Source organism: Lepisma saccharinum, chromosome 5 (assembly GCF_977018435.1).
Source record: "Lepisma saccharinum chromosome 5, izLepSacc3.1, whole genome shotgun sequence".
Taxonomy (NCBI): Eukaryota; Metazoa; Arthropoda; class Insecta; order Zygentoma; family Lepismatidae; genus Lepisma; species Lepisma saccharinum.
Window position 1 is genome coordinate 4,691,527 of NC_139233.1, and position 13,485 is coordinate 4,705,011.

The following is a 13,485-nucleotide window of genomic DNA, read 5'->3' on the forward strand; positions in this document are numbered from 1 at the left end:
GTCACGTGTGGAAGGAATTCCTCTCCTCTCCTCTCCCCGTCTTATCAATCTTCCCTTTCTCTTTTCCTGTTTGAAGCAGCCTCTTTCGATTTGCATCGCTTGCAATCATGTTTCGTGAAAGAAGGCGCCACGATTATTTAGTTTAGTGCATGCGCGGCACCAGAAATGTTTGTAGGGAGGGGAGGTCTGGCAGTTGCGGATATAAAATTGATATAAAATTGAATAACAATAATAAAAATTATCACAGTAATAATAATAATAAACTTTTTATTCAAATATTATTATTTCTATTATATCCTTGGGGAGGAATTTCTATTCTATACAACAGATGAATGAGTGTCGAGCACAAATATATTTTTCTTTTCCTTACATTTCTTACCTGTATATTCTGAAATGTGTAGTTATTCTATCTTATTAATTTTTTCATCTCATTGAAGAAAAATATCTGAAAATTAGGGATACACACGTTGTTTGTCCTCTTACAGTAAACAAAATCATGTTGGGGATTTTGAAAACTCGAGGAACCATTATTTCTTTGGGTCATCTATTCTTTGGTGTAAGTGGTGGAATATGCAACTTGAATATTATAATTTTATAAATGACACATGTAACTGTGTAAAGGTACTGGAAGTAACGTGCTGAATTATTTTACTTCAGTTGCTTTCCCAGCTCAGACAGTACAGTACCTCTTGAAGTTGAAGAGACCTACATAGTTAATTTAGCTATCAAAATGTATGCTTGAAGTTGTGCCCTAACGCATTTGTCATACGATATAGACAAATAAGAAATTTCATTTTTTGTCTACTTGTGAAGCATATGCACATTCCTGTTCAGATACAGTAGTACGTACTTCAACGGTGCAGCCAGGACTGTAGCCAGAATTTTATTTCGGGGGCGCTCATCCATTAGAAGCCGCCATCTAAGGCGAAAAGCGTGGGGGGGGGGGGGGGGGTTAGAAGCCATGGAGATAAATTTCGCAGTATATTACAACTTATTATACAAGATGTTTAGTCCTGCTAATAAAGTAAAATTAATTACCACTACATTCTATTTAAATTAGATATTCGCTGGGAAGGGGCTACGTGCCTGGGCCCAGCCTTATAAAATGTGCCACTTTATGTCAACAGGAGTGTACATAACCAGATCTGATCATATTAATCTGTATATGACATCAGTGTCCGAAATTAGCTGTTGTAAGTCGCACCTCCCTACAACTTTTAACTTGCAGTGGCGGCGATTGGGTCCCAAAACCTGAGGGGGGGGTTCCAAAACTAGGGGGCCAAAGACAGTATATTTCCCTTTGTAGATAAGATTTAGCATAGTGCGGGGGCAAAAGTGGCGATAACTGGGGGGGGGGAACTGCCCCCCATAATCGCCGCCACTGACTTTCAAGTCTTCGATTCTTACCTGTATCTTCCTGCTCTCTCTTTCTTGCACTTGGCTAAAGTTAAAGATCGAATAATCATTGTAGAATACTGATAAAAAGAACTGGGAAACCTAAAACCGAAAAATAAAAAAATGCAAAATAGGAATAATGTTTTCTGTATCTTACCGAAGGGAAGCTACTAATCCAATGTTTAGCATTGTCTTCAGAGTTTAGAATATGGATGAGTTTTAATGTAGAAATGTATCTTTACTTAATTTCTATTGCCGTATGAAGATTATGTTTTGACTCCTTTATTTTTATTAGGTAACATCCCCGTGCGCATTGTAATGTGGTGGTAGGGCCACACACATTCTCGATTTAGGCTTTTTTTTTAAAGTATGTGATGACCACCACTCTCCGGCCACCTTTATCCCCCCCCCCCATGTACCTATTTATGCGAGGATGGTTGAATCCCAGAGCCGCTTTATGCAGGGAAGAATTCCGACTTTAGATCACCCACTCGGGTCTCCCGTGTAGCAGTCAGAAGCCGTATCAAGTAGACCACCGCGGCTATATTATTTTCTTATTAATTACTAATCTGGATTTGATGATAATGGTAAGATTTGGTAGAATTGCAATGTTTGAAATGTTATCAACCGTTTATTATTAAGCAGTGTATTGTACAGTGGACTTGAAGCAATCTAAGGCTCTGGCGGCTGGACTCACAGCAAGTACAGTGCCTTTTTCGGTACAGTCGCCCGCGGAACGACGGCTAGCTCGGCGGGAAGTAAGAGCGCATCTGCCGGCATTTAGACCCACAGCTGTACGCTGATTTGCAACTGGACGCGTCAGTGCTTCAGTATCCAGATAGCTGGTGTCCAGTTTGCACGCGTTTGTGAAGTGTTAAGGTGTTAACAAGTGTTTTAGATTGTTTTGTTTTAGTTTACGTATTATTGGTGCATTCTGCTGTCTAATGATGTCACGCTATATGTACAATTTGAAACAACGCATTTTTATGCACGACGCTTACGTCATTACGAATTCTCGTAGGGAAGTTAAAATACGTTTTGCAGCAGAATTTCCAGATGTTCCTGTTCCACACAGACAGTGTTCGGATATTCGTGAACTAATTTAGGTAATCAGGGTCTGTTCTTGATAAGAATCTAAGGGTAAAACTGCGTGTGTTTAATGAGAATAAACGAAGTACGATCAAAAATCCCTCCGACGCCTTGCACAAGAAACACATTTTCATGACGTCTGCATGGCGAACTACCAGACTTTCAAACCTGTGTTGTCGTTCCTATGTTTGGGATTATTCCTTCCCCCACATCATCATTGATCCTCATCGCGATTAGCCCAAGTGGCAGAAAAGGGAAGTAAAATAAATAAATTAAATCTAGTAGCCTATGGCGTAGTGGTAATTGACGCCTTGCAATCAAAGGGTCCCGGGTTCGATACCCGATGGAGACACAAGCGTTTCGGATCTCACTTTAAACTGTAGGTCCAGTCCCGCTTAGCCTTCCTGTGCATGAAGTGAACTAAAAACCAAACTGAAACAAATCATATCTAAAGCTAGTTGAACGACATGTACTTACCATTTTCCTCACGAACTGGTTCCTCGGTGGACGCTTTTCTTCTGGCCTTTTTCCTGGGGGGCAGCTTGTAGGATTCGGCCCCAAGGAAGACACTTGGTACGGAAGTGCTCCTGAGCTTCGCCGTTTTACAATGCTCCCTGAAATCTGCAGCAGAGAAGTGCAAGCTGCAAACGAAGGAGCGATCGGAAGGCGTCCATTCCGTTCCCTCCTCGTTGCCCTCCCTCGATATGGCGCTCAGCCATCTTCGACGGACTTCGCTGGCCGACGGGAATTCATGAAACGTTACCCCCTTGAATTCCTGTTTCCCACGCTGGGACCTGCACAGGGGCACGCAGCAGTACACCATTTTCCGAACGTTGCAATTTCCTGCAACGTTGACGGCGAGCTCTCCCTGCCGCCTCGTGATAACAGACGGTGCGCTGGTGCTGCCTCTGGTGACGAAGTCTGGATATAACCGATCTCGCCACGTAGTTCCCGCTGTTCAGCCCGAAGAAACAAGTAGTGGAGAAAATGCTCACCGGAGAGATGATTTCTTAAAAAAAAATGTGCTAAAAAATAGGACGGGGAATTCATATACTATACAATAAATACGCAAACTTTCGACAAAATTTGCTTACTAGTGGCCATGACTGTAGCCAGGAACGCCGACTTGTCAAAATTATTGGGGGGGGGGGCCTCTGATCACTGAAATAAATTATTGAATTACTCACTTCCTCCCTTTTTTAAGTTTTGGCCTCATTGTTCGGAATCTCATTAAAGCCCATGAATTCCTCAAAAATATTAAAATTTTTATTCACAGTTCGAATGCAGAATATTAATTGTCCACGGATGGCTATGTCACAAGTTTCGTCAACCATAATAGCAATATATTCCCGACTTTTAATATCTGCTACCACGGATCGCAAAACAGATCTCCCTAATATATCAATGATCTCGTTCTGAATGTCATGTTAGAGCCATTTGTAGCCAAAACGTCCCATCCACTGCCCTAGTTCATGCACATCGTCTTTTGAAACTCTTTTTAGTAAAAACATTAACAATACTCATAATTACATACTTAGTATATAGTAATAAGCCATGTGTTTTGTCTCTGGTCATAGCCCCCCCCCCCAAAGTTGGTGGTTTAGCGGTCTCAGCCCCCCAAATTGATGGTCTAGAACATTCCAAATGAGTATTTAAAGTTAAGTTCATGTGACACAATTCAGAGTAAACTTTACAAGAGCAGAATAATACATAAGATCCTCTTAAGCACAATTATTAGGGGGCTCTGCCCCCCCCCCAATCCCCATGAAGTAGGCGCTTATGACTGTAGCAAAGGGAGGTGGGATAGAACGTATCAGTCTACCTTCTCCATATGGGTTTGAGTTTCAGTTCTTGTTTTCAGACCGCTGTAATCACAGATAGGCTGATTGGGACTATACATACAGATTAAAGTTTGATCCGAACCACCATGTTCCTCCAGCGTTTATCGCAGCGTTTCTCAACCGCCGGGCCCCGGCCCGGTACTGGTCCTTGACATCAGTTACACCAGGCCGCGAGAAGTTATCCTGAAATGTGTAATTTTGTTGCGTAGTTTTCATAAACAAATATTTATATTTGTCAACAAGCAACGTCGCTCATATACTGAAGTAATGGGTGAGTTTCAACTTACAATAACACAAGGATACTATAATTTTGTTATATATTTATCGTTATTAATAATCACATTTAAATAATAAGTAATATTTTCTCTAAACAATTTGGATGTACATATTGGCTTAATGTACGTTAATTATATTTACCTTAATATTATTTTAGTGATTTTTTTTTAAAAAACACCTACTTGATGATAACCAAAAATTCAAAACATATAATGTCTTCTAGTTTTGAAATTTTCATTATTTAATTACGCAGTTAGTGCAAAATGTTTAGTAAACCATTGGGAAGGGTTTGGACACGTTAAACCTTCCCCTCATTAATTAATATTTAATTTCACTGGCACATGCTAATTACTGCATAACGTTAAAAAGAATAGTAAGGTATTTAGAAGTAAAATTCTTGGGATTGGGGCATGGACTGTACCTTCAGGAGGCGCTTCTCCATCTGGGAGCGGACATTATTATTAATGTTGCAGGGTAATACTTGAAGGAGGAGGATGAAGGAATCCCCTCCCCCAAGGTACATCCTCCCCTGGTTGCAAAATATCGGCGCTTGATGAGATGGGAACTATATATATATATGAATATGTTTTCCCAATAAATGCGATGAACTTTTACGAGTGACAGTCTCAATTTGTATTACGACAGGAAAACCGAAAATCACGGTGCAAACGTGAACGTAGAAACCAAGCCAGTAGTTTGTTTTTATATTCCAACATGTACTCCAAACAATAATTATTAATTATTCCGTAACATTTTTTCCAAAATTGAAAACATTAAAGGTGTATGTGATAGGGCACAATTTACATTTTTTGCTTGTGTATAATTTCCTCGCTGTGTTAAAATATTCGGTGCATTCATGTTTAAAATCGTCCTCAAATTGATGAACAAAACAGTACGCAAGAAATTCGCTCATGCCATGCTTCCCCTCCCCTCTCGAACTGTGAAATATTTTAATGTGAACCTACGAAAAATCTACGAAAATAACATTCACGGTTTTTGCAAGATTTCGATTTCGCCCTTGCATAAATTAATGGCTTGTTTGTAGTGAAAGGCAGGCTCTGCAGTCTGTAATATTAGGTAACTTTAGTTTTAGAAGTTCCTATTTAGTCGGAGCAGTCCTCTCTCTTTAATTCCTGTTCCGAATTTTTTCTGCCTGCATTCGTAATTCTAAAATGACTCCACCGTCCTTTCTATGGTTAACTCACATTCAGGCATGTAGAGAATGATTGCTGGATATCCCGTGTTCAAATACCGGCCCGGGCATGGGTGTTCTATGTGAGTGTCCCTTCCTCAATTTCATCATGTTTTCTTTATCGTCAAGTTAGCCAAGAGTGGCAAAAAAGCGATGTACGAGATTGTAAAATAATCTAATTCAACCAATCATTGCTAGTATACGTATAATTTAATTTAAAAATATAGTATTTTCTAAACATAGAATTATTATGGCTGAGAATGGTGGTGGTATAGCAAATTAAAGGAAATTTGAAAATATTGTTAATTTGCTGAATAGAATGCTTTTCAAATAGGTACTGCTGAGAATTGAATGTAAACAATGAGAACCAAGTTGGAAGCCATGTGACAACCTTTGTCTGTAAGTAACCGTTTTGCTGATTTGTCGGTTGTAGTTTGCAGGTTGTCATATTCGGTCGACAGACACACATATTTATGTTGTTCATGTGAAGAGTTATTCAAAATCAACATTTCAACAATATCCAACTTTGTTGACAAGGTTTCATTTTTGTCTAAAATTACTAGGGTGTTATGAGGAATAAGAGTTATTGTTTTAATATATTATCATCCAGCAATATGTTATTGGTATTTTTTTAAAGCGTGCCACTATCGTGGACTTTGTAGGAATTATCACTAGAAATTAGGGCCTCCCCGATGGCGTAGTGCTAACGTCGTCGCCTCGTTAGGAAGGTGCCCCGGGTTCGATACCTGGTGGAGGCACATGGCACAGTGGTTCGGATCCCACTTTAAACTGTAAGTCCAGTCCCGATTAGCTTTTCTGTGCATAAAGTGGACTTTAAACAACAATTCAATCGATCATTATCACTAAAAATTATAAACATAAATACGTAAACAATGAAAATGAGTCGGCTCCACTCAACGAGAATCATTTTCTAAACCACCGCTGCATTTTGGTGCCTTTTTATGAGTTGTATTTTTTAGTGCGCCTCAGCAAAGAACAAAGACGTAACATTTCAGATAATTGGATTTTCCACAATGAACGCTTGAGTTGTCAACACTGCTGATGCAACACTGACGTAAGGAGGGGGCGTGCACATCTGTTCCGCCACATGTTCTCAGTGACATCAGGATTTATTTTTAGGCGACCACTGAAGACGTGGAAAGAAAAAATACTGCACTTCCGTGAACCATCCCTGTTCCATGGTGAGCTGTATGGCAAATGCTCCTTCTTCTCCGGGGGTCATTGGATATGGCAGGCCGTAGAAGGCCTTCCTGTCTGCCGTACGTGGAGTAATATACATTGAGAAACAAAATGTAGTTTCTACAGTAGTGTTAGTAGTGTGTTAAAATAGAAAGGAGTGGTTGAGACAGTAGTGACGCAAAAAAAATTGAGCGAGGAGGGTTAGATGCTTCTGGAAAGACGAAAGGTGAAGCCCTCGCCCACCACCTCCCTCACCCGAAGAGGGGGACTGGTTGGATTTGGTGGTGAGGAGACTGCCCTCTCTCCTTCTCTCTCTCTCTTTTCTCTCTCCCAGGGAGGGGGGTGGTGAGAAAGATTGGCCTCAGTTTTTTTTTTCGGAGAAAATTATTCAATGACTGTTTCATTAACTTTTTCACCAATAACGTGCAATGTATAATCAGGAACGTATATTCTAGGCTATACGCCATCTGCGAAGACTGAAACCCAAATACAGAAGAGAAATCGATTGTATGAAATGTGCTTAAATTTAAATTAAAACACCAAAAACCAAATTAAAATAATTATAACAACATCTAGTTAAAACCTAGCCTTGTATATTACCATGCACATTTTTGCTTATAGTGTTTTCGCCAGTTAGACAATTTCATATCAATAATGCTATTTCTTTCATGTTGGCATTTTCCCGTTAAACATAAGTTTCAAATATTTTATTCCTGCGTTTGATTGGTATTTCGTTGTCTATGAACATAAGTCCACAGAAATCATTATTTTATTTATAATTATTTGTAGATTGCTGATTTCAATTTTTAAAAATGAGAGAATAATTGCAGAAAATTTCACTTCCGAAATCCCAATACATTTTTCAATTCCAACACTACAGTACAGTAGTATGTGAGAGAGAGCTCAGTTCTTGAACTCGCACCATATGCCACTTACATGTGTGATATTTTATTTCTTGTCATGTGCGAGCCAGCCGACTGTGCACACTACATATATGTTCTGGTCAGATGTGAACTACAAGTACATTACTTCAATATTAATAATACAATGGAATGGGAAAAGGATACAGTACAAGTGATCTGGCAAGATATTTTATGTAGATTGCATCCAGCATATACTCATGGCAGAGACAATTTGTGCTCTGATTATAGTGGTAGCAAAGAACAGTGCAGGATTTCCTGCGTTGAGTACCACACAACCTAAAGTTGAATTGCACGTACAGAAAAATGCGATTCAGTGCTCATTGTAGCTGGTGCGTTTTATTGCAATCGATGAACAAAAAGGTGAATGCATTTTATGTTAGTGTGAAGGCTATTTTAATTTAGTTCACAATGAGGATGAATTGTGAATTAACAGAACACTTGTAAATAGGGAACTGATTTTAAGGTGCAGCACCTTTCCAAAAATGTAGCTGTTTTCATACCGATCATTTGAGATCAAGTAAAACTAACACACTTTGTTGCACCTTTTCGTGAGGTTAGCACATTTATCCCCTTTTTACTCCCTCTTCGATACTTCAGTGCCTTTACCTTCCTTTTCTTTCATGTTTTGTTAAAAAATTGGACAGAAAAATAAATTATTTTCACTCTTCTTGAGCAGTTAACATAAAATCTTATAGTCTCATTTTGTAGAGCAGAACGAGAGCTATAAAATGGTATTAATATAATCATTGCAGCACCAATAGTTCCCAAGATAGTGTAGCAAAATCCGCGGGAGAACCAAACCTATTAGGCAAAAGCACAGTTCTCTATGCGGTCCGCGCGCATTATATACAGAAGGCACAGAAAAAGAGAGCATTGAATGAAGGCATTTTATCAGCACTTTTTTTTGCACCTTTTTAAAAACATTTTCAGAACCTTTTTTTCCCCTTTTCCCGACCATAATTTTGCACCTTAAAATGATTTTCCTAGTTATTAGACTGTTTCATTTTTATCATTGTAAGATATTAAATGGGAGGGGCCGTAGTGAACTTACAAACGGTGCAACAAATGATGCATTAAGTACAGTTCGACATACAAATGAGTACTGACTTGCATCATGTGATATACCTTAAGAAACAATATATAACAATGCATCAAATTGTAAATCTGATTCTTGCCGAAGAACAACACTTTAGTGCAATAGTCGATGAGTTTCTGGTGCATCAATTATGTTTGATGCATTTATGTTTATGTTTGTACGTGGGTAATAATCACTTATTATTTACCCTTGCCTATTTCCGTTTGCCATATCTACCGGACGACACTACTACAGGCAAATTAATGGGAGAAAATCTTTTTTATTGCTTTGAATAGAGAAGGATGTGTGCGTCTTTTGTCACTTGCAGAAGCTAATTCTTGAAGAAATTGACAGGGGAAGCCTTGTTCATAGTGAAGAAATGACTGCGTCATATTTCTTAGGAAAGAGTGTGTGCGCCCTGGGCGATCCAAGTGCAGCTTACAAAGGACAGGCAACCCGACCAGTTGAAACGTGAGTCGTCACTTTTTGTATTCCTTGTCACAAGAGACGATTGCGATAATGCAACATTGATGGAACGGAGCATGCGAGCGATTCGAGAAATGACAGTGCGTCTGCGAGCAAACTGGATACAAGATCCGCGTAACTGGAACTGCTAGCGTCGTATATAAAAATTCGTTGCTTTAAATTGTACGCACAGCGTGACATCATTAGACTACAGAAAAGCACCAGTAATACGTAAACTAAAACAAGACAATCTAAAACACTTGTTAACACTTCACGAACACCAGCTATCTGGATACTGAAGCACTGAGGCGTCGAGAGAGAACGAGGTTATCGGCAGACACGCTCTCACTGCCCGGCGCATTAGCCGGCGCTCCACGGGCGATTTGACCGTGAAAAGCACTGTAGAATTTAAGGTGAGACTCTAAGCACTGTACAATGTGTCTCCACCGGGGATCGAACCCGAGAACTCTTGATTACAATGCAGGTCCTTTTCCCAAGAACATTGTTCTTTCCATAGAGGTGGCCCAAAAAAAATGAGCGGTCAAACTGTCAGTTCTGTACGTGCGTGTGTGTTCAGTTCATCGCAAAAATTAGCATGGTGCTGGATCTTCATGCTGTTGAATAGATAAAGGAAGAACGTTTCTACTCACTTTGCGTGATGAAAGAAATAGGGAATTTAAGTGTGTGGCACAGGCTTTGAGTATCTGCCATCCTCTTGCGAGTTGTGTTTTGTTCACGCTGTTACATCTAAATATGTAATTTCCCAACAGAAGTCAAATTTAATAAATCAGTAGCATTTTTCCTGAAAAAAAGGCGCTATTGAAACATAAAACTGATGTAAAGATAAGTCGCACCGTGATATCAATACATAACGTAATAGACTTGCATATTTTCTTACACATTTCAGTGATATTGTATATATTTATGTACAATCGCCGGCAATAGAAATGGGACACACATTCTGAAATACCCACTTCCCTTCAAAGTGTTGTGTGTTGCCTAACTCGACGGCGATAAGCAACTTCAATAGCAACTTTTCAATAAGAAATCCGGCTATCGCGACGGGGTTAGGCAACACACATAACTCCACGAAGGAGAGCGAGTATTTCAGTATTCAGTCCTATTTTTATTGTCGGTGACTGTACCCATCTTTTAGCTACGTAAACATCCGGGCCTTTACGAATGATACTTATTTAGAACATCCCAGCATTCCTCTCTGTCTCTAAAGAGGGAAAAAGAAGGTGAGAGTTGGATGACTCTCGATCTATCAGACAGAACGTCTATGCTCAGAGACAAGTGTTCGGTTGAAGTGCATAATCCTTGGACGCCACGCTCAGCCTCCAACATGCTGAGCAGAGAGAGAGAGCATTTGATACGGGTTTACGAGCTGTGGCAACACGATCCCTCGGCCAGGGCAGGGTTTGACTTCAGTTTATTCAGATGTTGGGCTCGGCGTCTGGGTGTAGAGGCAACGGGCACACAGGAAATAGGCGGCTACGGTTTGGGGAGTGGGGCGAGGTCGGGCGTAACCTTGAACTCGACTGCTGAACGCCGGGAGAGAGTGAGAGGGAGGGAGGGGAAGAAGTTGAAGGTTTGATATGCTTTCAAGCAGGGGGAGAGAAAGTTGGTTTGCTTATTTTGGAAACGAGTGAAGGGGAAAGCTCGGGGAGGAAACAGGTTTGCGAGTTCTTTTCCTTTCCGACGAAAATTGATAACTGACTTGAAAATAGTGACGGATTGCATAGCATATATGGCATGATATAGTGATGTGACGGCTGAATTTTTAGCCATTTATATTGAGCCAACTTTATATGCACAGAGGGACTGAGCCTACAGTTTAAAATTGGATCTAAGCAGTATGTATCGAATCCGGAACACCTTGGGCACAAGGTAATGACGTTACCACCAGGCATAGCCGTAACACGCCCCTCAATTTCCTCACCCCGTAAAATATTTTACAAAGGCCCAATTTATCGTCTTTTCGGCTCTAAATTTACATGAACTGTGAACTTACAACCCCCCCCCCCCCGATGAGAAATTCTGGTCAAACTCCTGGTTACCACTAAGCCATCGGGGAAGCACTAGTTGCCATTCCTATATTCATATTATGTGGTCGTGTGTGTGTTGTCATTTATAGATTTCTCGGGGATTCTTATGGAGCGCTCTCCCCATTGGTTCAAGTGGTCCCGGTGGAAGACCTTAAAGTTCGGCCCAGGATGACCCAAGGAGTAGAAATGCGACGTAAAATAACCGGAATAGAAATAGAGAAATTTCCCTTTTTCCAATCAACTCGGATTGCATCAAAATCGAAGGAAAGTTCCCGCCAATTATCATTGACTGGCTGAGTGGGACTCGTATCTCTAACAAATAACCAGTTACAGCGAAAGCATCGTCACTCGAAGTCGTAAGCATTCAGAATGAACTTTGACACGAGCGAACAGTTGTAACGAAGCTTGTTTAGAATACAATCAGGAACGAAGTGATTCGTGATCCACTGTACATAAGATCAAGGATTAGTTTGTAGTTTAGGGAGGCGAATGATCGTTAAGATTAAGAGAATAGGGTATGGAGGGAAATCGAAGAATTATTTGTCTCTCATCGTTTAATAGATTTGATTTACTTCCACTTTTGGCTAATCGCGACAATGAGGATGAATGATGATCTGATGAAGTCGATGATACGAGGAAAAAAGAACACCCATACCCTTGGGATTCGAACCCGTGACCCCTGGCCTTGTAGCGCGCTGTGATAACCACTACGCCAGGTCGGCCCGTAGTTTAATAGAGCATATAGTATAACATACAAGTGAAGAGTGCGGTAGCAAGATCAGTTTTATTTTTTTTATTATATTTATTATTTATTTATATGTTTTTTTGCTATGCTGTCAGTTCGGGAAATCCTCAATAACCGAGGGGTACAATAATTGCCTGGTGCACTTTTTAAAATCAAAACTCCAAAATAAACGGTGCAGTCATGAAAAATAACGCTCGAATGAAAGGATATATCAAAAACAGTGAGAAGAATCTCATTTCAATGTTAAAGTTGTTAATATAATCCTAAATTTGATTAAAGAACTATACTTATTACATAAAGTGATCATTGCCTTTCTAATAGCATATTTATGTACAGTTCTCAGAGTATTAAGTGTCTTCCTGTGAAAAGGAGTCTATTTTTTGCTTTCCAAATTTTTACAGAAGAATTAATTGATTTTCCGTATTTTTTTCATAACTCGCAGGATAATTCAGAAAGTGTTGTGTCAGGAAATAAACTCTAAATTTCGTGTTTAAGAATTTTGTTTTGCATTTTACAGGTCAATTCCCATTCTTTCGTGTCAAAACTTGGCAGGAAAATACATGTTCATTATCATTATATCGTTCAATGTTATCTTCCAAATTGTAGGAATTTCAGCATGTATCCTGTCTCTCTCTCTCGAACACTGGGACGGAAGCGCCATTGGGTGATCACGTATAGTCACGGACACTTCTGTGTTGTAAAAACGCTATTGAGAGTCAATAGGATCGTTACAACCCAGAAATGTCCGTTACTGTACAAACTCTCATAAATCTCATCGTCGCACTTCTGCCTCATCAGGCTGGCTTTCACTGGATTACATACAGAGGCGCAACCACGATTTTTTTGTCTGGGGGGGGGGGTAAGTACCAGGATAAACGTACCAACAACAGCAGCAGCAGCAACAATAACAATAATATTATTATTAATAATGATGCCATTATTATTATTACTATTATTATTAATACTATTTTTGGAAGTAGTAGTAGTAGCAAAAACGTTATTATCCTCATAAATTATGCAAAGAAGTCGGTACTAAAGCATTTGTTTGGAACAAACAATTTTAAAAAAAATTCAACATAGTCAATTTCACATTAGCTAATAATTGAAAAGAAGGACACAAACTGTATTTTGAATGGCAGAAAATGAACGAAAATGAATGATAAATGCATTCCTAAGATAATTCTTTTTGTACATATAACATGTATAACTTTCATTTACAACATATGTTTTACACAA

The 13,485-nt window shown here is 39.6% G+C and overlaps 2 protein-coding genes across 4 annotated transcripts in view; one reads left to right on the plus strand and one right to left on the minus strand.

Annotated features, from left to right (window-relative positions):
* The window catches only part of LOC145987623 (uncharacterized), a 46,684-nt gene extending 43,350 nt beyond the window's left edge, over positions 1–3,334 (minus strand). Inside the window, exon 1 of one of the 2 annotated variants that reach the window (XM_083122032.1) lies at positions 2,962–3,334. In XM_083122032.1, coding sequence (XP_082978158.1) covers positions 2,962–3,307 — 346 coding nt within the window. In that variant the 5' untranslated portion in view covers positions 3,308–3,334. The remainder of the gene's footprint in view (positions 1–2,961) is intronic. The other variant, XM_083122033.1, reaches the window with a different exon arrangement.
* Positions 1–13,485, plus strand: part of LOC145987621 (uncharacterized) — a 321,334-nt gene that overhangs the window by 223,844 nt on the left and 84,005 nt on the right. The window lies entirely within an intron of this gene.